The sequence below is a fragment of the Littorina saxatilis genome, linkage group LG3 (genome assembly GCF_037325665.1).
Source record: "Littorina saxatilis isolate snail1 linkage group LG3, US_GU_Lsax_2.0, whole genome shotgun sequence".
NCBI classification, from domain to species: domain Eukaryota; kingdom Metazoa; phylum Mollusca; class Gastropoda; order Littorinimorpha; family Littorinidae; genus Littorina; species Littorina saxatilis.
In genome coordinates, this window is record NC_090247.1 from 27,354,831 (window position 1) to 27,380,454 (window position 25,624).

At 40.8% G+C, this 25,624-nt stretch overlaps 2 protein-coding genes across 3 annotated transcripts in view; one reads left to right on the plus strand and one right to left on the minus strand.

Moving 5' to 3' along the window:
• Positions 1-25,624, plus strand: part of LOC138962037 (uncharacterized) — a 384,447-nt gene that overhangs the window by 351,321 nt on the left and 7,502 nt on the right. The window lies entirely within an intron of this gene.
• LOC138962017 (uncharacterized) lies at positions 1,975-23,473 on the minus strand. 2 transcript variants are annotated; one of them, XM_070333707.1, is made up of 5 exons: positions 23,373-23,473; positions 10,773-11,381; positions 10,159-10,304; positions 3,846-3,990; positions 1,975-3,097 (listed from the first exon to the last, which is right to left on the minus strand). In XM_070333707.1, exons 1-5 carry the CDS (start codon positions 23,447-23,449, stop codon positions 2,932-2,934), a joined length of 1,143 nt encoding a protein of 380 aa, XP_070189808.1. In that variant the 5' UTR covers positions 23,450-23,473; the 3' UTR covers positions 1,975-2,931. The 2 variants fall into 2 exon arrangements, with proteins under 2 accessions (XP_070189808.1, XP_070189809.1); XM_070333708.1 differs by lacking the exons at positions 1,975-3,097; positions 3,846-3,990 and adding an exon at positions 7,577-8,129.

The window sequence follows — 25,624 nt, forward strand, 5'->3', positions numbered from 1 at the left end:
AATGTCTATCAAAGCTATTTCACTCTAATTAGGCCTAACGGTTCACTTAATAGAGAAGGACTACCAAACACAAAATGAAACTTCTTCGCAAGAAAACAAGCTAGTTAATAGCATGAAACAAAAAGTGGTCCATATTAGGAGCCCTTCCCCTAGTATTCTGTTTCGTCGCGATATAACCTTCGTGGTTGAAAACGACGTTAAACACCAAATAAAGAAAGAAAGAAAGTATTCTGTTTATCCTACATACTGTACTTACGTGTATTTTACTGAAGATGTCCTGCAGTCGAGGCAGCTAAATTGATGAAGACGCTTGTATTGGAACCTCGATCTCTTCTAAAGCCTCGTGCAATCTACTTCGTCAAAGCAAAGAAACGTCACTCTGAAAGTGTGGCGCGACGTATTAGTTCTAACAATTCATCAAGGGTAGTTAGCGAGCGCAATTTTTTTTTCTATAATGATGTTTGTCTCGGTGACTTTGGCATCATAAGCAGTGGAAAAACAGGTCCCTGCCAGACTTGCTTGACATGACCTCATTTACATGATATACACACGTGTGATTATTTGAACGATTATTGTCTCACGAGTATCTCTCTCACGTATGTAGGATAAAACAAATTAAAAACGCATATGAATTGCATTGTGTTACATTCATTCAAAGGAGATATAAGAAGAAAACAAGTCGCGTAAGGCAAAATTACTACATTTAGTCAAGCTGTGGAACTCACAGAATGAAACTGAACGCACTGCATTTTTTCACAATGACCGTAGTCCGCCGCTAGTGCAAAAGGCAGTGAAAGTGACGAGCCTATACATGTTTAGCGCGGTAGCGGTTGCGCTGTGCTGCATAGCACGCTTTACTGTACCTCTCTTCGTTTTAACTTTCTGAGCGTGTTTTTAATCCAAACATATCATATCTATATGTTTTTGGAATCAGGAACCGACAAGGAATCAGATGAAATTGTTTTTAAAACGATTTCGGAAATTTATTTTTAATCATAATTTTTATATTTTTAATTTTCAGAGCTTGTTTTTAATCCGAATATAACATATTTATATGTTTTTGGAATCAGAAAATGATGAAGAATAAAATAAAAGGAATTTTGGATCGTTTTATATAAAAAATAATTTGTAATTACAATTTTCAGATTTTTAATGACCAAAGTCATTAATTAATTTTTAAGCCTACATGCTCAAATGCAATACCGAAGTCCGGCCTTCGTCGAAGATTGCTTGGCCAAAATTTCAATCAATTTGATTGAAAAATGAAGGTGTGACAGTGCCGCCTCAACTTTTACAAAAAGCCGGATATGACGTCATCAAAGACATTTATCGAAAATAAGAAAAAACAGTCCGGGGATATCATTCCCAGGAACTCTCATGTCAAATTTCATAAAGATCGGTCCAGTAGTTTAGTCTGAATCGCTCTACACACACACACACACACACAGACGCACACACACACACACACACACACACACACACACACACATACACCACGACCCTCGTCTCGATTCCCCCTCTATGTTAAAACATTTAGTCAAAACTTGACTAAATGTAAAAAGGTAATACAGCAAAAGAATGGTTACATTTTTTTTTTTTTTTTAGTAAGCCACACGGGTCAGGTGCTTTGTGAAACACACTTCCCTGCATACATGTAGCTTTTGAGACAGCCCATTCTAGTGGAGCTTGATTGATGAAATAATTTAAAAACTGATCATACAAAACAGAATTGTTTAAGTTTTCTTTTCTTTCTTCTTGTTTGAGATTTGCGACAGTGGTCATTAATGCCTTTTCTGTTATGAATTTAATACTGTCCACATTTTTGTCAAATCTTACCTCTCCGAAAACAGTAGTATATAATAAAGTGTTACAATCATATTTCATTAAGTGGAACCCCCTTTTCCAGACCCGCCCCCCCCCCCCCCCCCTTACACTTCTGTCATTAAAGACCCCCCCCCCCCACCACCACCCCACCACACACCTGTTAAGACCTTATTTTTTAATATTTGCTGTTTATAATGTACATTTACTTCTATTTTAAGACTTCCTCCTTTTTCAGACCTAATTTTCTCAAAAATTGTAGATCTTAAAATGTGGGCTCCACTGCCCATGCATCTACACATACACTTTCTACAAGCACAAATAATCATTTTTACCTCTACAAAGTGAAAAGCCATACATTCAAATCTCTACATATTTGATATCTACATATGCATAAATAGATCCCTGCGCCTTGAGTCCGAGTCTGGAGATACGCGCGCGATATAAGACTTCATATCTATATATATATATACAACTAGTGTCTGTCTGTCTGTTCGCGATGCACGGCCAAAGTTCTCGGTGGATCTTTTTCAAATTTGGACACCGTATTCAGCTACATCCCGGACACAACCTCATCGATGAGATATTTCAACACGTGCTCTCAGCGCGCAGCGCTGTGCGCGCTGAACCGATTTTGTGTTATTTTGTCGGGATCCACTACCAGTAACTCTTCCTTATCTTCTCCAGTGTTTTCAGCCGCAATTATCTCCCTTCCTCCATGTGGCGTCAATCCATATTCCCGTTACTACGTTACTATTTTTAGAAGGTCACTGCACGTTACTATTTTTAGAAGGTCTCCAGTGTTTTGCGCGTTTATTTCCTTTCCTTCGTGCGCCGGCAAAGCCGGCGTACACCCGGCAAAGCCGGGTCCCAGGCGCAGCCTGGTATTCGGCTCTACTTCTTCCCTTCGCTGGTACCCGGCGAAGCGGGTAATCATCTAGTATATATATATATTCGTATTTCTACATGTCCACGTATCTACCAGCAATACAATCAAAACCTTTGATTTCAAGACTTTCACAGAAATGCAGATATCATCAGCTGGGAAGAAATTTTCATTATGTTTTATCAGGCCAACAAAATCGTAAATCTTGAGTCTTGTTCAGCAGATCAAAAAAAGGAGGCAGCACGTGTTCGCAGGGAAAATTCATCAGGGCACGATCGGCTGAGAACTTGGGATCCAGTTTTCAAAGCAGAACCCCATTCAGTTTGGCTGCGTAGTAGGTCGTTGTTCTTCCCGGCTTCAAAGTGAAACTGTGTGTCTCTTAGCTCATACCTGCAAAATGTATAAACACTTCAGTTTAGAGATGCTATGTGCAGGGTTTGTATTTGCGCACGATTTATACACTCATTTAAAAAGTTCGCTGCCCTTCGAAAAAGAAAAAAAAAAACTAAGAAAACCCCCAGGTTGTCACTATCTACAAGGACAAAACTTTACAAGGAAAGTGACTCTTCTCCGACATCTAGGGAACACACCTTGCACGATTTCCAGCCAATATAAAGACACATTTGCCTGCGTAAATAAAAAATAAAAAAAAACTTCAATTAAAAAAACCAAAAAAACACAGTCACCGACCTAGCGACCCTAATCTTTTTGGCCTTGTCATCAGAAAGATTTTGTTGTTGTTGTTGAGTGGCCATAAAGAGATGTAAGCCAGTGCATTTACCATTTAGGCTTGGGTCCTCTGACTCTCTCCAATGTAAGCCAGTGCATTTACCATTTAGGCTTGGGTCCTCTGACTCTCTCCAATGTAAGCCAGTGCATTTACCATTTAGGCTTGGGTCCTCTGACTCTCTCCGATGTAAGCCAGTGCATTTACCATTTAGGCTTGGGTCCTCTGACTCTCTCCGATGTAAGCCAGTGCATTTACCATTTAGGCTTGGGTCCTCTGACTCTCTCCCATGTAAGCCAGTGCATTTACCATTTAGGCTTGGGTCCTCTGACTCTCTCCAATGTAAGCCAGTGCATTTACCATTTAGGCTTGGGTCCTCTGACTCTCTCCAATGTAAGCCAGTGCATTTACCATTTAGGCTTGGGTCCTCTGACTCTCTCCAATGTAAGCAGACGGTTGAGTTCCTTCAGGTGCTGTTCCTCCAGACGAATTCTTTCCATGCGCAGCTTGGCAATCTCTTCCAGGTAAGGAGACAAGATGGCTGGGGGTGCGCTCACTGTCATAACAAAAGAAAAGATAGATTTATTGCATGTCACAAGGAAATTTGTCAATGTCAGAATCATACAGCTGGTGGGAGAGCAGCAATGAATATATTAAAAAAAAAAGAGAGAGAGAGAGAGAGAGAGAGAGAGAGAGAGAGAGAGAGAGAGAGAGAGAGAGAGAGACAATAACAATGACAAATTCTTTATTAACAAAGGTAATGGCATAAGCAAATAGGTGCTTTTTTACATCCAGCCCTCGCCCATGGGAGGGTTTAATCTAATGATAATACGTTTTAAAATGTTGGAATATCAATTAAAGAAGTAATAAAAACAAACGAGAGAGAGAGAGTCACTCAGAGAGAGAGAGAGAGAGAGAGAGAGAGAGAGAGAGAGAGAGAGAGAGAGAGAGAGGACAGACAGACAGACAGACAGAGACAGGGAGAGGCAAATACAGACAGACAGAGAACAAGTGAAACACAAAAATGATAAGTGATGAGCATTAAAATTACTTACTGTTCATAATACAATGCATTGTAGTGATTTCAAACTACTAAGATGAGAGCTAGGAAAACACTCCTACAATGTACCTTACAATGCCTGATACATGTATGAACTGAAATTTCTGCACACGATCCACAGAACAAAAGGCACTATATATATACAGGAGTAAGTATAGCATATGTCTTAATACATGTTACATAGAATTTTCATTATCTCGTGTTCATGCATGTTCACAGTTATAAGCAACTTGGGTTGATGCAACATTTTCAAAATCCTGTCCCTAATTTCTCTGATTATAGTTTCCCCGAAAAGTGAAATAAATTAGACTATTTTCAGTTAATGTTCAGGTGTATCTCATCAAACACCTCCAATGAAATTTGTGTTCCCATATTTTATCATATAAATTTAACCATTCTTCTTTTGAATCTTTTGTATTAGTTCAGTAACCCCAACACAAACACAACACCCATGCACCTTCAACAATCTTTGTTTTATTCACCCCTAAAACAACTGAATTTCCTCCATGCGGGTTATAGTAACACATACCAATTAGCCATTTGTTCTAAGATAAATAAGACCTGAAATGATGAAAAAAAAGCAAAAAAAGACCCCCAAAAAGCACCCGTAAGTAACTTCATTAGACTCGCATTGGCCAATTTTCCATCAGTGTCCTTAGGGAGAGAGCCAATCAAGTTCATGTACTAGTGGAATGGTACCGTTGGATGTCAAACGTCAGCTTTGGTGTTCCATAGCTTTCACGCTCCTGGCTCCTTACAGAAATACAATATCGACTAAAGTCAACAACAATTAAGATGTCTCTTTTTGACCCTTTCTTTCGGCGGGGATGTAGCTCAGTCGGTAGCGCGCTGGATTTGTATCCAGTTGGCCGCTGTCAGCGTGAGTTCGTCCCCACGTTCGGCGAGAGATTTATTTCTCAGAGTCAACTTTGTGTGCAGACTCTCCTCGGTGTCCGAACACCCCCGTGTGTACACGCAAGCACAAGACCAAGTGCGCACGAAAAAGATCCTGTAATCCATGTCAGAGTTCGGTGGGTTATAGAAACACGAAAATACCCAGCATGCTTCCTCCGAAAACGGCGTATGGCTGCCTAAATGGCGGGGTAAAAAACGGTCATACATGTAATATTCCACTCGTGCAAAAAAACACGAGTGTACGTGGGAATTTCAGCCCAAGAACGCAGAAGAAGAAGAAGAAGAAGACCCTTTCTTTCCAAGTGAAATCTCTGATGTCAAAAGCCAAACAAATTTCGTCAAAGTATAAACACTGGCGTCAACTTAAAAATTCTGTCACTTTATCGCATGTCTTACGAGGATTTGTTTGTTTGTTTGTTTGTTTGTTTATTTGTTGCTTAACGTCCAGCCGACTATGCAGAGCCATATCAGGACGAGGAAGGGGGGGATGAAGGGGGCCACTTGTCAAGCGATTCCTGTTTACAAATGCACTAACCCATTACTTGTGTCCCAGCAGGCTTTAGTAAAACTAAATTAATACCTACTGGAAGATTACCAGTTTCCAGTGTGTTAAAATAGGCTTAACCTATCTACTGCTGGACTTACATCAGAACACTAACAGATTAAACTATACATGAATCGCGAGACAAGCGGCAAGAGAAGAGATTTTTGGAAAAAATACAGGTGAATGAGCAAGAAGGCAGAAAAAAGAAAAGAATTCATGAAGAAAAAGAGAGCATGACAGGAAAGAGGAACCAAAAATCTACCTAACAGCAAACTAGAAAGCTCCTGCGGTTCCAAAAACAGGAGGGGCTTTTAATTTCATAACCGCAGTGCCCCACTGCGGGATCTTACGAGGATGAAACAACGAATTTTGAGAACAAAGTTTTTCTCAGTGACTTGAACAAATCAACAGTAGAAAATTAATAGCAATTAAGGCCACCGCCAGGCTTAAGATCTACTCTTGAAGTTGTACGTCTACTTCAACTCTGTATTAGTATTAACCAGGAGAGCACACCCAAACCACAGGCCCCGCCCATCTCCTGTCAAGTCTGCTGTCAGACCATAAATCACATGCAAAGTTCTCAAAAACCCACATAGCTCAAGGCAGACAACTCTGCTGCGCAGCTGAATTGTGACAAAGGGGACTATGGCGTCACCCTACCACATAAAATACAAGACAAAAGCAATTAACTGACACAGAAAACAGTCCCAAAATACGCTTGTCCAAATGGCACCACAAAAACCAACGCTTGTTAGTATTCTACAGTACTGTCCACACCTTGGACAAAATATTAATAAGACATGAATGCATATATGTAGATATCTTTTTTGTTGTTGCCAACACCGAGCATGACAAGCTATTCAAACAACCATGCAGACATTTTGAACCTGAACTGCAGACAACCACTTGTGTAAGAAGACGTTCCACAGTGGCTCGCAGAGTCTGCACTATGTAGCAGCCTGTGTCATAATATTTATGATCATCGTCATCACAATCATACTCATCCTCTTCATCATCGCTTCTGTCATCATCTGAAAGAATTTGGCAGTGAAGACAGAATAATACACAAGTAAACACTAGAGCAAAGAGCTCGATCCTTTCCATAAAAATGAGAGGTGACGTCAAGCAAAAATATGGCAAAAACATAAAACAGGACGTACTATCCTCCCCCCCCCCCCCCCCAAATAAAAAGGCAATCGAGTTTAAAGTGAACAGATTATAGGTTTCCCAATTCCAGAAAAAATAGCAAAGAAGTTGGTATAGAAACTGATGAAATTCAACTCGGCAATAAGGAAATACATGCATGGTATTTGGCATAAAAGTACAAATAATAATAATAATAATAATAAATGAGCATTTATATAGCGCAACATCATAACTTTACAATTATGCTCTTTGCGCTTGACACATTTAAAATTAAAATACAGTTATACAAGCATTTACATCTAAAAAAAAAAAATTCATAGTCAGCAACGCTTAATTAAAAGCATACACCATCAAACATACTGTCACGTTTCACTATATCACATAAGGTGATTATGAAACGGTTAGTTACTTCTAACCAACTAACCACACCACGATCCACTCTCGCAGTCATACAATTAAATAGGAACAACAAAAGTATAAGTTTCAGACACCTGTTTATGTAATAACTCGCCACCTCCCTCGAGACTTCACTCCAAAATATGTTCTTTTACGTTCAATACGTAAAAACAGTGGTCACTGACAAAATGCCAGTTAGAATATAGAAAATTATAGTAACACGCTGATCCCGTGTATAGCTAGGAAAATATATATCTGATCTGCCGAAAAGTGCCAATTTATGCAGGTGTCACACACCCCACGTTGTCACCGCTCGAATGTAATCATAAATAGAAAAGATGACAACGGTGGTAAACAGGGTGCAAAGACATGGTGCACTTAGCTTTTCTTCTGCCACTGAGTGGACGGCCTGTAATTAGTTCATAGTCTCCACAACTGCTCCGTCGAATGAAGTGCTGGTTAGCGTGGTGACGAAGCAGGGAACAGTGGAGACATCAGGCGCCTCACTCAGTCGCTGGTTAGCCGGTTAACTGGTTACATCACACGATCCGGTTACAGCGTCCGCAGACAACAGCGTCCCGCAGATAGGCAGCAAAAACAGCCAGCAACAGTTGTAGGTAGAAATGAAGAAAGGCTGCAACAAAAAGCCTCGGTGCACTAGACATGTCATGCTACCCCTCACACCCCACCTTTAAACATGTCACCCTGACATATTTCATCGAGCACGTGGGCCTGCACAAACGGACTTTTACAACAACAAATCAGCTATTTTCCTTCCTTCTCTCCATATCTGCAAAAACCATATACAGATTAGTATTTTAGCGTCACAAAGAGCAAATTATGCGCTAACCTGGAAAGAACAACAGAGAGTATTTCATTCCACAAACACAGACTCGTCAACAGCGTTAAATAATGATTTATTACCTCAAAAGCCCATGTAGGTAGCACTCTCATTGAAGCGAAAACCGCTTCCTCCTTTGAATGGCACCTGTTCGTCAACAGCGATATTCCATTCGCCCTCTTGCTGAGTCCTTTATGCGGTGAAATTTCCTCCCCGCACAGCGAAGAGAAATTGACGACCCGTTAGGTCAGACCGCATGTGAACGGAGAGAAAGTGGTCTCAAACTGAAGTTTCCTGAAGCCCTCCTGTACATATGCAGAGCGGCGCGTTGAATATCAATGCAGAACTCAAAGCGATGAAGTCCATCAAACTAGCAGGACATATAAGACACCGACCGTTCTCCCCAGCGCTGAGTTTTCGAGTGTCCAGTTAACATGTCTCAGACAGACAACCTTGACGAAATCACGTGACTAACCCTGTCACATACCCCAGTTCAGTTATCGACAATTCTGCCTCGACAGCAGAAATCACCCACGTGAAATCCGTGCAACACAAAATACCCGTGTTCGTTTTGCGCTGTCAGCAAAACCCACAACCGTTGACAGAAAGCACAGGCGCTTTCTATCGCAATTGACCAAGAGAAGGCACCCCACAGAGTGACACTTTCTTGATCCATGTCACCTAATCGTGACACATACATTACAAAAGATTCTTCCACTAACTAAGTAATAAAAACATGAATAAAATAGGTAGTGAAAACAAGGAAATACCAGCTGAATACCCTTAATCAAACAGAACATGTTATCAACAATACTGAAAACAGCCCTATATGTTTATAGACATTATCACATTATCACTAAAACAACAAATACACTACATGTAGCCTACTGATGGACTGAGAAAACAAAATCAGGGGTTGTATTTCTTGAAGAGGTGCGTTTTAAGTGCTCGTTTGAATGCTTGGGGTGACTGAGAGTGGCGGATGTGAAAGGGGAGAGAATTCCATTGTGTGGGTGCGCAGAAAGTAAAAGTGCGTTGTCCGTATGCTTTGGTTTTGGTGTGTGGAATGGTGAGGATGCAACAGTCAGAAGAGGCACGAAGTTGTCTTGCTGGAGAATAGACGGTGAGGAGTTCAGAGAAGTAAGCAGGAGACGAGCCAGAAAAGAAGTTAAAGCAGAGGGTGGACAGTTTGTAGTCAATGCGGGCTTGAATAGGTAACCAGTGCAGTGTGTGAAGAAGTGGTGTTGCGTGATCTCGTTTTCGTGCTTTGAGAATGAGGCGTGCTGCCGAGTTTTGGACTTTTTGTAGTTTATGCAGGAGGTACAGAGGACAGCCAGAGAGAAGAGAGTTGCAGTAGTCAAGTTTAGAAAGAACAAAGGCACAGACAAGAGTGTTAGTTGTTTGAGAGGAGAGTGTGTGGCGAATGGTGCTGATCTTACGAAGCTCAAAATAAGCTGCTCTACAGACTAAAGATATATGTTTGTTTAGGGTCATGTCAGATGAAAGGGTGAATCCAAGGTTTCTAGCTGATGGTGAGAAAAGAATGTCGGTGTTGCCTATTTGAACAGAAACAGGTTGGGGAGAGGGAAATGTAGTGTTCTTCTTTTTGCACAGTAAGACTTCAGTCTTATCATCATTCAGCTTAAGTTTGTTATTGACCATCCAAGATTTAACATCAGTGATGCATGTCTGAATGGTCTGGATGGCGACAGCTGTCACACTGGTATTTTATGTCCAAGTAATTAGGAAAGAGGGGTCATGATTAGGGCAGAGGGTGCTAAAATGAGCAGGCATGTGTAAAAGTGGCACACAACTCTCTCACCAGTAGCAGGAGCTTCAGCTGTTACCAGGTAGAGCTTTTCAAGCCGCTTCATATCGCGGAAGTTGTCCGTGATATGTGTTTTCTCTGGCGTCATTGCCCTCATTCTAGCACTCTGCGCCAGTCTTTCTCTGCTACGAGTTCGAGACCTGAAATGAAATATTTAAAACATATATATATATATATATATATATATACAAATTGTTATTGACAACGAGCGAATAAAGGATGATCTCTGCAAGCTCGTATGTTCCTCAGTCTCCAAGGCACTCTAACTAACACTTACATTATATACAGTCATACTCAAGAACAAGCTTTTCTTCCTGACCCAACATAGTCTTTGGATCAAGACTGGTATTAACATATAAAACACAAATACAAACATTGTTAAGTATACAGGATTCCCTTGAAAGGGTACATGAGAATCTTAAACAAATGAGGCATAGCTTTCGACAAAAGGATCTTGGGGCAGTTTTTCCCATCATTCAAGCTTTCTGATCACAAGGACAGACAGAATGCGCACAGATACACAATTAAAAACACACACACACAATTGTGTTATTACACTATATTTGCACTGATCTCAGCAAAATTAAAAAGGAAAATGAAAAACTGACCTTGACTGTCTGGGTGACCTTGACCCCTCAGACACATTGGAACTCATGGTGACTGGAAAGTACTCTGATGCAAGCAGATCTTTCCTTGTGAAGCGTGTCAAGGGCACTTCCGCCAGACCCATATCCGTGTTCACCGTCCTCAGCAGTCTCGCAGCCTCTTTCTGGTTGTCGCCCGTTCGGCTCAAAACCTGCGTCACAGGAAATGACGGAGTTCTATTGAGTAGCGTCTCCATGGGAGCGTTGTCTGAAAAGGTCACATGGTGACCTGCTGAAGTATTCCACTCAGAATTTGACAGCCAGCTTCTGTCTTCTGGTCGGCGTGTTGGAATCCGATCATCCTCGTACTCCTCTGGTTTGTACCCATCCTGGTAAAAGACTGTACCACTTTGGGTTTGTAGATACCTCTTGGCCGTACTCTCTTCTTGCAGGTTTTGTTTGATGTCATTGCTGACCATGCGTAGAGAGCGTGACATGTTGCGAAGGGAGCTGCGCAGGTTCTGGTCATCCTGAAGGAAGTCCTGGTACCGGTCTGCTCTGTACCCATGCTGGCTTAGGTTTTTGGTGGTGGTGGTTATGTCAGAATTTGTTGGATAAAAGGAAGTTCTCTCTCTGAGATGTATAAGAAACAAAAAAAAGGCCAGTTACATGCAGTTAACAATATCGATCACAGATAGAATTTTTTCGTGGGGTGCGTATGTGTCTTGTGTGAGGGTGATAGGGGCGGGGGGGGGGGGGGGGGGGGGGGGGAGAGCATATGGATAGAGAAGAAACAAAAGTGATTTGAATACCTAATAATACTCAACAGGAATACATTTATTAAAAACAATCTTGAATTCTTGTGTATGGTTGGTCAGGTTATGCTAACAAGAATTGCAACTATTAAACTATATACATTCATAATGATGCCATTTTGATGTCGGAAAAACAGACAAAGAAACAAACACAGACATTATATTAAGAAACTGGATTCAGAGAGGGGGTGCAGTACAAGAAAGGGATAGAACACCTGTAAAAGAATATGGGGGTTATTGGGGTCTTGGGAAAAAACAACCTGCAGTACTATACATACTCTACCTCAAACAATATACATGAATACAGACGAAAACAAAAGTCTTGAAAATATAGTGTCTGACTGGTTGCGTTATGCCGACTACACAAAAATACTTAAAAGAACATAAATATTATTAGAAATATCATGAACATTCAACTGTAATCCTACTGCTAATACATATTTTATTTCAGTGTTAGCATGGTTAAAGGGAGGATTCGGGGTGAGGTACAATCTTGCTTTCACAATAAACAAACAAAAAATGAGGTAGTGTTCTAAGAAATTTATTTTGGATAAAGCATTTCCTTTAAATCAGTTTTCAGATTACAATCATATGTTCAACCGACAAAATATAAAAGTTCTTCTGTTTAAATTACTTAGTTTCAAAAATACAAAATCTCCTCTCTAAAAATCTAAAACTCTCTCATCAAAAACCAGACACAACCAGGGGTCCACTAGACCAAAAAATATCCATCGTGAATCAAACGCTTGCTGATCGATGATCAACAACAAAAAGGTTACCCCTGGAAAATAAAACAACACAGCATAAGTATAATTCAACAATCATCAAGATAAAATTTCAGTTTCACTAGAACACTTTTTTATACACCATAGAACAAAACAAAAAGAACATAACACATGATACAACACAATACGTAAACAATACAATGTTATTGTCATGACTGAAGAATGGAATACACTAGGAATATCATATCATGTAATACATGATATATGGAATCCAACCCAATCAGAAATATTGTCTAAACCACAGCCCCACTTGTCTGTGATAACAATGATTCCTCCATAATAGATAGAAGTTATGTTAAGACTATATCAGACACAGCTACAAGCAGAGTCAATCAAAACTATACTTCATCCATTTAGTGATTAGCTATAAGCATAATCACCCTTACAGAAAACCTAAGACATTCACTTGATGTCTCAAATTATTCTTGATGTAACCAGTTGCAGTGCACACTCGAAATTACATCTCTCATAAAGCCGACAGTTAACAAAACAACTGTGCAGACTTAATCTCAGTTCGCGTGGTGATTCCTCTTATCTCAATACAGTGCCTATGTTCCATTTCTTACAACCATGAACAATCCACACAAAACAAATACTTCAGTCTTCCTGTGCTCCGCACAACAACATTTATGCAATACCCAAATTAATGACAAATCAACTTGAATTAATTGCAGAAATGAATAAGTTGTTAACACTTATCATTTCTATGCCTCAAAACAAGAACAAACAACATCTTGAAACTTTTAGGAAAACCACATGGCCAGGCACCATGTAAGTAAATCATGCAACAAAGGAAAATCAAGTTTTATCAAATATAGTCCTAAAATAATAATCAACTATTACTCACAACTAATACATAAAAAGACATCTTGTATAATCAAAACATTATAGTAAAAACACTAACCTATCATGTCACAATTCATTTCTTCTACAACTTCATACCATCACTTTGCTCAGACACCACATGGTCTTTCTGGCATCTTTCCCAGAATCTCATAATTAATTTCAATCCCAAGAATCCTTCAAGAATAAAAAGTGCCACCTCATATAACTTTTCAAAACAGTACACAATACATATTAGAAACAAACTAACTTAATATTTAAGCCATTTCTTACCTGGTTTAGGAATAAAACGTTTTATAATTCAGGACAAATTTGGGCTGGATCAGCTGGTTCAGTCAGATTCTCAAGGAAAGGAAGATTCAAGTCTTGTAGAAACCCAAAGGTAATTATTAATTTAGAACAGTTTACCTCTTAACAAATAAAACAACATTTCCAAATATTCACTAAAATTACCAAGCTTCAATTAAGCATCTTTCAAATAATTTCTAAACACTAAATATATTTTTAAAGTTCCCAAAAACTATAAACTATAACATTCCTGGTTATTAAAAACTGGGATCCAAGACATGTCTATACTCTTAAACTAAAACAAATTTTCTAATAATAATATTCTAAAACATCATTAAATCATTACTAAATAGTACAAGTAAAGCATAACTAAACAATAATACAACTTTAGACCTTACAAAACAAAATGGTAAAAAACGAATTGGAACCAAACAAGGGAAGTAATTCAAATCATCAAATATTTTAGAACAGCCACAGTTCTTCCCCTTGAGTTGATATAGAAGTTTCTCAGAGCAGCTAACTAGTAAACTGTGAAAGAACTACTAATCTTTCACTGGTTTACATACACCCCTCCAAAGAAAATGTTTCCTTATTTTCTCAAAAAATTGGAACATTTCCCAAAAAATTAAATAACATTTTAACAAAAATGTTCACAAAACCATAATTGTTCCCAACAACTGAACACAGTACAAAACACAACATAAATGCAAGTCATTAGCTATACTTTCCTTCCTGAGTATATATTCAAAACGTCTGGAGAAAACAAAATCTTTTGTCAACTCTTCATAGCACCAAAACACTGTTGCAACTAGCAGTCACAACAATAGGTTACTCTCCACAATTCCACTTAATTGTAGCACCGTCAAAATCATATCATCATCAAAAGGAACAATTCTTTTGAAATAAAAAATGACCAATCTCAGTAAATCTCACTGTTCAACAAACTTACAATAGCAAGTAAAGTTAAGTAAGACTGCAAAAATCTCAACATCAAAATCATCAACACATATGCTTATGACCGAAAAACCGAAAATGCACAAGCATAACCTGTAGATTTATCCTCTTTAAAAATACAAACACTATCAAAGAACTTAATACAGTTCTCTAAAAACTCAAAACCCAAATATTCACAATAATCACATGAATATTTGTTCACATCAGCACCAAAATATCCTGTTTTGACTTCAACAAGGCAAACAATCCTCAGAACCAAATTCTGAACTTCAAAAGAAACAAGATCAGACAAAAAAATAACAAAGCATCAAATGACAACTCAGAACATGATCATGAACACAAATGTATGATTGTCCGAAGAGCATCCTCTATGTCCCTAGCCATACCATCTGACATGGGTATGTCCTGCAGTGTTACCAAGGACTGAGTCACTACCTCGGATAGTCGACAATTTACCAGACGTTCCAGACCCACACGATGACACAGGTTAAGCCTTTCTACAGGTCGTCTTATTCGAGTCGATCGCCTGCGTGGGGGTGATCTAGCAGAAGTTTCTCCCTCAGTCTCAGAAATTTCTTCCTCACTCCCAGAAGTTTCTTCCTCATTCCCAGAAGTTTCTTCCTCAGTCTCAGAAATTTCTTCCTCACTCTCGGTCTCTTCTGACGATGCATCTGCTTGCTCTCCTGATGAACTGTCTTCTGACTCAGACTTAGCCTTTTCACTGTCATCTCGGGTAGAGGGGACAAAGGCTGGAGCATTAACATTCAACCCATCTCTCTCAAGTTTGATTAAAACTTGAAAAGGTTCCATATCAGTCTCCTCCTGTTCATCATCTGACTCGATGACTGGGATGTTCTTCTTGGGAATGTTGCGTCTGGGTGCAGGTGTAGGTCGTACTGCCATTGTGTCACCTCCTAGCATACCGATCGGAAGGAGAAGATTTCTGTGCAGCGTTCGCTTGGGACCACTGCCCGTCTCCTCTTGAACCGTGTATACTGGAACGTTAGGCGACTTTGACACAACAATGTAGACTCCCTTCTCCCACCTGTCTGTCACCTTGGAGACAATCCTGGGTCCCAGTCGTCGAACCAAGACCCGGTCTCCACATTCCAACTCAGCTGCATGAGCAGCAGAATCGTATCTGGCCTTGTTTCTGTTTGCTGACTTGGTCATATTTGCTGTGGCCAAGTCGTACGATTTCTTCAGCTGCTCTTTCAGTGTTCTGACGTACTGCCGTGGGGTTCTTTTGTCTTTACTCAGATCTATACCAAACGCTAGATCAATCGGCAGCCGTGGTTGTCTCCCGAAAAACAAGAAATACGGACTAAAAGAAGTGCTTTGGTGAATACAGCAGTTGTACGCGTGGACTGCTGCGGGTAAGCTTTTCCTCCAGTCAACCTTTTGCTCATCTTCCAGACTTCGCAACATGTGGATTAGTGTTCTGTTCCACCTCTCCACCGGATTCCCAGAAGGGTGGTAAGGTGTCGTCCTACACTTCTTTATGCCTGCCAGATCGCATACTTCCTTCAGAAGTTGTGACTCAAAATCACGTCCCTGATCTGACAGAATGCGTTTAGGAAACCCATAGATCATGAAGAAATTGTTCCACAGAGCCTTAGCCACAGTCTTAGCAGTCTGGTCTTTAGTACAAATGGCAGTACCAAACTTGGTAAAATGATCCATTACCACTAAGATATTCTGCTTCTGTCCCTTCACATCAATAGTAAGATAATCGATGGAGAGTAGCTCAAGAGGGAATGATGTCTCTATGCTGTTCATAGGAGCTTTCTGTTGACGCGCCCCCCTTCGAATACAGCGACTGCATTTCTTGATCTTAGTTTCAATGTCTCGAGCCATGTACGGCCAAAAGAAACGGAGTCTGGCTTGTCGGATTGCGTCTTCAGCATGTGTATGGAACAAATCCTCATGGACTCCCCTCATGGCTTCAGCCCTATGGGAGGAAGGAACAACTAGCTGCCACCTAATGTTGTCTTCTTCCAGCACTCTTCTGTATAAGACACCGTCCTTCACCTCTAATTTTCCCTGTTCTTTGGCAAGCATCTTCAACTCGGGGGTACAGTGTTCTGTTTTGCTGGCATCCAACTTCACTCTCTGTTCCAAGTGTTTTATCACTATCGCTAAGTTTTTGTCTTCCAGCTGAAGTTTTCGCCAGCAGCGCTCAGATCTCGGTGTTGGTTCTTCAGGCGGGCCTAGAATGTCATCACTAATCAGTTCCGGGTTCTTGACTAAATGTTCAACTGCTGGGTACCACTCTGACTCAGAATCCTGAAATTCTGTGTCGTCTTGAAACTGTTCGCGATGCTGGACTGACTGGCGACAAAGAGTAGCAGTACGACGGACTCCCTTAGCGGTGAGGATGGCACACACAGTTTCCCGGTTCAATTCTACGGTTGCCTGGGCCTCTTCCTCAAACCTTTTTGCCTTATCGCGCAGGAACTCAGTCTCCTCCATCATTTTCTGGTACTCTAGGTCTTCTTCAGGCGGCTCCTGCGGACGTCGGGATAGAGCATCGGCATCGACGTGAGTTGTCCCCTTCTTATACCTCAGTTGAAAGTCAAAGATTGATAGTGATGAAAGCCAACGGTGACTGGTCGCGTCAAGTTTTGCATTTTTTAGAATGTAGCAGAGCGGATTGTTGTCCGTCACGACGGTCACTGGCGAGCCCAGAAGATAGTCGCTGAACTTGTCGCTCATGGCCCACTTCAGTGCAAGAAATTCCCGTTTGTGTGCCGGATAATTCTGCTCAGACTTGTTCAATCCCCGGCTTGCGTAGGCTATCACCTTCAACTGTTTGTCCTGTTCCTGGTACAGTACGGCGCCTAAACCTGTGCCACTGGCGTCGCAATGAAGAGTAAAAGGTTTTCTCTTGTCGGCAATCCCCAGAACAGGTGAATTTGTGAGCGCTTGAATGATCGACTGGAATGCTTTTTGTTGTTTCTCACCCCACAGATGGGAAATATCTGACGAGAGACTCAGAGTGGGCTTCTTTGATCCTGTCTTCTTCTTGCACTTAGCTGGAACATATCCTATCGTCAAGTCATTCAGGGGTTTTGCCAGACTGGCGAAGTCTTCGATAAAACGGCGATAAAACCCTGCAAAACCAAGGAAAGACTTGACCTCTTTCACGGTGGAGGGTCTTGGCCATGAAGTGACAGCCGCAAGTTTCTCTGGGTCAGGGCGTATGGTCCCTTCTGATATCATGTAACCCAGATGACGGATCTCGGTGGCTCCGAAAATACATTTGGACGGATCAAGCTTCAAATTGAATTTTCTCAGTCTTTCGAGCACTTTCACTGTTCTTTCCTCCAGTTCTTCAAGCGACTGTGCATGAATCAAAATATCGTCCAGAAATATTATCAGCTCAACAAGATTCATGTCACTAAAAACAGTCTCCATGAGTCTCTGAAAACAAGCGGGAGCATTCACTAGTCCTTGGGATAACCTATCCCACTCAAACAAACCAAAAGGAGTAATAAATGCTGACACTTTGCTGGCATGATCAGACATGGGAACCTGATAATAAGCTTTACACAGATCCATGCTGGAAAAATACTTAGCTCCGCTTAGTGTCAAAAACAGATCCTCAACCTTTGGGATGGAGTAGCTATCTCTCACTGTACGTGCATTAACTTTTCTGTAATCAACACACATTCTGAGCGCACCAGTCTTCTTTCTCACAAGGACTATGGGACTTGCAAAAGAAGAGTTTGATGGTCGTATGACCTTTGAATCCAACAACCCCTGAATATGTTGTCGGCATTCCTCAAAGTCTCTTGGAGAAAGAGGTCTTGCTCTTTCTCTGATGTCAGGTCCAGGCTGCAGCTCAATGTCAAAAAGTCCTGTCTCAGCCCGACCAATGTCAAACTCACTTTTAATAAAAACATCACTAAAACTGTCCAGTCGTTTTCCAAAACGATCACACCACTCAGGCGGAGCTTTCTCACCAAACTGAAACTTTAGTCCTGAGGGTTCTGAGGATGTGGTAGTAGTTGCACTGCAAGCATGTACAGTATTGCTGTCACTGTCACTGTCAGTACTCTCACTGGGTGACAACGTACTCAATAGTTTGTGAAGGTCATACTCAGCATGTACAACAAACAAATCTGCAACAATCTGACGTTTTCTAACAACAATGTTACAATCAGAACTGTTACATAAAAAGACTTTAAGACGGGGTAGAGCACTGGTAGGCACCTTGCAACTGATCACCCTCAGACCTTCAGGTAGGGTATGAAAAACTGGCTCTTGAACAAGAACTGAACTTCGCGTACTTGGTACGTGAACTCCGCTGAAACCCTTGACCTCAACGGTCTCACCGGCCGGGACAGTGACATCCTTTTCAAGTAGTCTCACTGAACCAAGCCGTCCGGTCTCATTTCTGGCTAAGTCTTTGTATGCAAAAGCTACTTCACTTCTGAGAGGTAACACAGTTGCGAAATGCCCCCCGACTCTCTGCTCACACTTCTTCGCGAACAGATTAAGGGTGTTTGTGCCGATAATGAATGGTACTTTAGAAGAATACTCAGTATCGGGGCAAACAAGAACCATAGTGGACACACTCTCACTCACACCAACAACATCCAATGGCAAACACACACTCATCACAACATAGCCCAAATATGGTACAATACTTCCACCCGCCCCTCTCACAGTGAGTTCAGTCTCCAGATCACGCAGTTCCAAATGCTGGAAATGTTTTCGATAGAAAGATTCACCGACTGTAGACACCTGTGACCCTGTGTCGATGAGACACGTACTACGCACATCACCTATCTGGATAGGTGTCTCACAGGCTGGTCCCACTAAAGAGTCAATGTTACTGTCACAATCATCTGTATTAAGTTCGGCAATAATATCTGTGCTGCTTAAATTAACCGACGTCCTGGAGGTGTTCTTCACTACTACTCTCACAGTCAGATCAGTGCACTGTGCACTGAGCACTATCAACCCTGGTGGAAGTAGATCAGGATATCGGGGAAAAATGTTAATATCCTTGGTCGTTTCATCAGGTATTTTCCCCCGTAGTTCTAATGTCTTCCCAGGATTGATACTGACTGTGAGAGGACTTTGCAGCCTAACTGCATTGAGACTCAACAAACCGCTGTCGATGATGTCGGCGGCCTTGTTGAGTCTCCGGGCTCTCTCCGTGGCAGGAAGCTCAGTCAACGGCGGCCCGTTGCCATTGACTGACGACCGTTTAACGGGCTGCCCATCTTGGACCGCTCCTCCGCGACTCTCCTGGGATTTGGAGGACTCCTGCAATCCCTCGCGATGTGTGCCCCAAACACCCCGCAATTGAAGCACAGTCTCTTGCCCCCCCTCGGTGCAGGTCTCACGCCCTCTGTTGGGGCAGGCCGAAGGCGCTCTGCCACTTTGTCGGCCAGCTTGTCGTAGTCAATGGCAGGGGCCTCCACCTGGTGGGCGTGTGCCTGTGTTGTGGCCTTCGTTGCCGATGCTGGGGCCATCTCCGCCGTCCGGCGGACCATCAGCAGTAAGTCGTCCAGGGCTGGTGCTGCTGTCCCTGGAAAACCAAATTTGTTGCGCATCTCCAGGGCCAGCAGAGGCAGGGTCGACTGTAAACCCGTACAGAAGGTTCTGTAGAGTTTCGTCTGGAGTTCTTCTTTTCCGAGCTTGGCCATCGTGTTGATCTCCAGCAGCTCCCCCCAAAGCTGAAGCAGAAAATCAGCTGCCTTCTCTTTTGGTTTGAGCCTTCTGCTGGCAAAGGCAAGGAGCTGGGCCTCAGTGTCCTCCACACACCCAAAAAGACTACGGATTTTAGAAATAATGTCCGCGTTGGTGGTCAGTTCCTTCACGGCGTTGAAGGCCACTCCCCTCAAGCTGGCCAAGATGCGGGAGTCGCAAGGCTTGAGGTCGGGTGTCAGCAGAAATGATTCCATCTGCTGAGCCCAAGCCCTAAAATCACACTCGTTCCCTCCAGCGGGGGCAAGGCCGGTGAAAGTCTTCAACCTCTGAGGCTGGGGAGGGTTGTCCACTTGGACCGTGATGGGTTGCTGGCGTTGACGACCCAGTTCCTCTGTGACGCCAGCCAGTCGCTCTCGCAGGTCGTTCAGCTCGGCTGTGGCGGCGTCAGTCGCCTCTTGCTTCTGCTTGATGGCCTCCTCCTTCTGACGCCCCAGCTCATTGGCCATCTCCTTGACCTGGTCCCGCAACTCCGCCATCTCGTCAGCGGTTGGGGCCGTCTCACGAGCCATCTTTTTAAATCTGTATCACCCTGGTTGTGTACCGCGTGTTACAAATTAAAAAAAAATATGTCCTACAAAAAATCCAAAAATTTTCCTTCTTCTTACTACTGTATAACTTCTTTTTCCTTTCTCTATTTTTTTATGTACTAAGTTGAAAATTTTCTGTGAAACAAAAAAACCTCAGCCCCACATTGGGCGCCAAAATGTAAACCTACTGCTAATACATATTTTATTTCAGTGTTAGCATGGTTAAAGGGAGGATTCGGGGTGAGGTACAATCTTGCTTTCACAATAAACAAACAAAAAATGAGGTAGTGTTCTAAGAAATTTATTTTGGATAAAGCATTTCCTTTAAATCAGTTTTCAGATTACAATCATATGTTCAACCGACAAAATATAAAAGTTCTTCTGTTTAAATTACTTAGTTTCAAAAATACAAAATCTCCTCTCTAAAAATCTAAAACTCTCTCATCAAAAACCAGACACAACCAGGGGTCCACTAGACCAAAAAATATCCATCGTGAATCAAACGCTTGCTGATCGATGATCAACAACAAAAAGGTTACCCCTGGAAAATAAAACAACACAGCATAAGTATAATTCAACAATCATCAAGATAAAATTTCAGTTTCACTAGAACACTTTTTTATACACCATAGAACAAAACAAAAAGAACATAACACATGATACAACACAATACGTAAACAATACAATGTTATTGTCATGACTGAAGAATGGAATACACTAGGAATATCATATCATGTAATACATGATATATGGAATCCAACCCAATCAGAAATATTGTCTAAACCACAGCCCCACTTGTCTGTGATAACAATGATTCCTCCATAATAGATAGAAGTTATGTTAAGACTATATCAGACACAGCTACAAGCAGAGTCAATCAAAACTATACTTCATCCATTTAGTGATTAGCTATAAGCATAATCACCCTTACAGAAAACCTAAGACATTCACTTGATGTCTCAAATTATTCTTGATGTAACCAGTTGCAGTGCACACTCGAAATTACATCTCTCATAAAGCCGACAGTTAACAAAACAACTGTGCAGACTTAATCTCAGTTCGCGTGGTGATTCCTCTTATCTCAATACAGTGCCTATGTTCCATTTCTTACAACCATGAACAATCCACACAAAACAAATACTTCAGTCTTCCTGTGCTCCGCACAACAACATTTATGCAATACCCAAATTAATGACAAATCAACTTGAATTAATTGCAGAAATGAATAAGTTGTTAACACTTATCATTTCTATGCCTCAAAACAAGAACAAACAACATCTTGAAACTTTTAGGAAAACCACATGGCCAGGCACCATGTAAGTAAATCATGCAACAAAGGAAAATCAAGTTTTATCAAATATAGTCCTAAAATAATAATCAACTATTACTCACAACTAATACATAAAAAGACATCTTGTATAATCAAAACATTATAGTAAAAACACTAACCTATCATGTCACAATTCATTTCTTCTACAACTTCATACCATCACTTTGCTCAGACACCACATGGTCTTTCTGGCATCTTTCCCAGAATCTCATAATTAATTTCAATCCCAAGAATCCTTCAAGAATAAAAAGTGCCACCTCATATAACTTTTCAAAACAGTACACAATACATATTAGAAACAAACTAACTTAATATTTAAGCCATTTCTTACCTGGTTTAGGAATAAAACGTTTTATAATTCAGGACAAATTTGGGCTGGATCAGCTGGTTCAGTCAGATTCTCAAGGAAAGGAAGATTCAAGTCTTGTAGAAACCCAAAGGTAATTATTAATTTAGAACAGTTTACCTCTTAACAAATAAAACAACATTTCCAAATATTCACTAAAATTACCAAGCTTCAATTAAGCATCTTTCAAATAATTTCTAAACACTAAATATATTTTTAAAGTTCCCAAAAACTATAAACTATAACATTCCTGGTTATTAAAAACTGGGATCCAAGACATGTCTATACTCTTAAACTAAAACAAATTTTCTAATAATAATATTCTAAAACATCATTAAATCATTACTAAATAGTACAAGTAAAGCATAACTAAACAATAATACAACTTTAGACCTTACAAAACAAAATGGTAAAAAACGAATTGGAACCAAACAAGGGAAGTAATTCAAATCATCAAATATTTTAGAACAGCCACAGTTCTTCCCCTTGAGTTGATATAGAAGTTTCTCAGAGCAGCTAACTAGTAAACTGTGAAAGAACTACTAATCTTTCACTGGTTTACACAAACACGTCTTCTAAATTAAGTATTGGATTGGTTTGGTTATGCTGAGTACACTTAACAGTATTCAAATGAACATAACTGAAATACATGAAAAAAAGTGGCACAGTGATCGATGGCAGTTGAAAATTATTGTGTGTGAAGAAATCGTCAATGTTCAGAGGGGGAAAACTAGGGATATGGTGGAGGGAAAGATAGTCAGAACATGCAAGAAAGCATGCTGGACAAAAATTCGAATAGAACCAAAGACTTGAAAAAAAGACGAGGGCGTGACAAAAACCGAATAACAAACTAACAACTGAAACTTTAAACAAAAATGCATGCCTACACATGACATAGTTAAAACTACGGCCTGTAAACATCCCATTTAAAAATAAACAACAGACAGTGGATGCACATTATTCCATGGAGGAAATGAGGCAGGAACTGTACACATGTGAATATATATATTACGTGTACAGTGGCGGACCACCGCGTAACACAAAATCATTGTCAGGGTTTCTGTCTCGCAGAATAAGAGCAGTCGACATATTTGTGTTTACGGAAGCGGCAGTGGCTAGATACCGCGCATGCGCACAGGTGTAAAGAAGAGTTTCCTTTGAAACATTTCTGATTAGTTATCTTTCGTAAGTTTCTTTTGACCACTGAAAGATTATTTCAGACTGAAAAAAAATCAGAGAACGTCAAAATTTGTGTCCTGATTTCTGGACTCTCTAAAAGTATAAAGAAGAATCAACAAGAGTGACTTCCCCTTGAACGGGTCCGCCTAAACTACGCGCCAGCACGCGCTAGCACGCGCTAGCACGCGCCAGCACGCGCCAGCTTGAACCATAGCACTTATATACTTTATTTTTATATTTCTAGTTAGTTCATCGTCCATTCTCACATAATACAAAATTTCAAACTTCAATGATAAAAAATACGGAAGTTATGACGAGTTTAAGGAGAGCTAATGCACTACTCTCAAATCCGACGATTGTCGGACATGGAGCCACGGCCTTTGGATAGCTCTCCTATAACGCGTCTTAGCTATCGTAAATTTTATCACTGAAGTTTGAAATTTTGTATAATGTAAGAACTGACGATGAACTAACTAGAAATATAAAAATCAAGTATATAAGTGCTAAGACGCGTTATAGGAGAGCTATCCTAAGGCCGTGGCTCCATGTCCGACAATGTCGGATACGGAGTCATTCGTTCCAACAGTCAGTCGGATGCGGAGCCAGTCATTCCTCTGTGTGCCACGGTGTGTGTGCCACGGTGTGTGTGTGTGTGTGTGAACGCTACCCGTTTGGCTGCTTATTCTGATTCGCAGCTGACCCCCCTGGGGCCGTTCCCCTATCCACCACCTGGGGACCCGCTCGGTTGGGGATGGAAGCCCCGACGATACACCCATGGACACGAGGTGCAAATGAGCATATCGCCATGTTCCGAGTTAAGCATATCAAAGTTAAAATTAAATGACATTCTGCACTTTGCAGCACAGAACAATGGACATGTTCATTACTTCACAGGGCAAAGAAACAACATACTTTTCAGCATGTATTTATTTGGACAAACTTGAAGTCTTGCGTCCTCACAGGATGAACAAGCCTTTTTAAGCCGAATGTTGTTGATATGCTACCGTTCTAGTAAAATTAATTAAAAAAATGATTAAAAAATGAATTAAAATAAGTTGTATAGCATGGCAAAACAATCAAAAAGTGCTTGAACAGTTGTTTGTTTGTTAGCTAGCTTTACCTCCCTTTACTCTTCGTGTAGATGTAAAGAAGAGTGACTAGGATACGATTTCGATGAGTTGCAGGTTAGAAATCCTCTTTGTGAGGACGGCACTTACATACAGTGCATCGTTCGATGAAGGGTTAAGAACGAGACGTACAAAGAAACCCACGAAGATAACACCGAAGACATACACACAGTCGGCACAGTAACTAGACCATGGACAATTTAATTTTGATAATAATTTTTATATATTTAATTTTCAGAGCTTGTTTTTAATCCGAATATAACATATTTATATGTTTTTGGAATCAGCAAATGATGGAGAATAAGATAAACGTAAATTTGGATCGTTTTATAAATTTTTATTTTTTTTTACAATTTTCCGATTTTTAATGACCAAAGTCATTAATTAATTTTTAAGCCACCAAGCTGAAATGCAATACCGAACCCCGGGCTTCGTCGAAGAATACTTGACCAAATTTTGAACCAATTTGGTTGAAAAATGAGGGCGTGACAGTGCCGCCTCAACTTTCACGAAAAGCCGGATATGACGTCATCAAAGACATTTATCAAAAAAATTAAAAAAATGTTCAGGGATTTCATACCCAGGAACTCTCATGTCAAATTTCATAAAGATCGGTCCAGTAGTTTAGTCTGAATCGCTCTGCACACACACACACACACACACACACACACGCACGCACACACACACGCACGCACGCACATACACCACGACCCTCGTTTCGATTCCCCCTCGATGTTAAAATATTTAGTCAAAACTTGACTAAATATAAAAATAAAGTATGTAAGTGCTATGGATCACACACACACACACACAGAGGAATGAGTGGCTCTGCATCCGACTGACTGTGTTCGAACGAATGACTCCGTATCCGACATTGTTTTTAATCACTGAAGTGTGAAATTTTGTATAATGTAAGAACTGACGATGGAATGACTAGAAACATACAGATAAATCATAT

Bases quoted from the DNA above. Each gene is read 5' to 3' on its own strand.
- LOC138962017 (XM_070333707.1), bottom strand. From the start codon at position 23,449: ATGTCGACTGCTCTTATTCTGCGAGACAGAAACCCTGACAATGATTTT. The intron at 11,382-23,372 runs GTAATATATATA...TATACATCTCAG, and splicing joins GGTGGTCCGCCACTGTACAC to AGAGAGAACTTCCTTTTATC. The intron at 3,098-3,845 runs GTAAATGCACTG...TACATTTTGCAG, and splicing joins AGAGGACCCAAGCCTAAATG to GTATGAGCTAAGAGACACAC.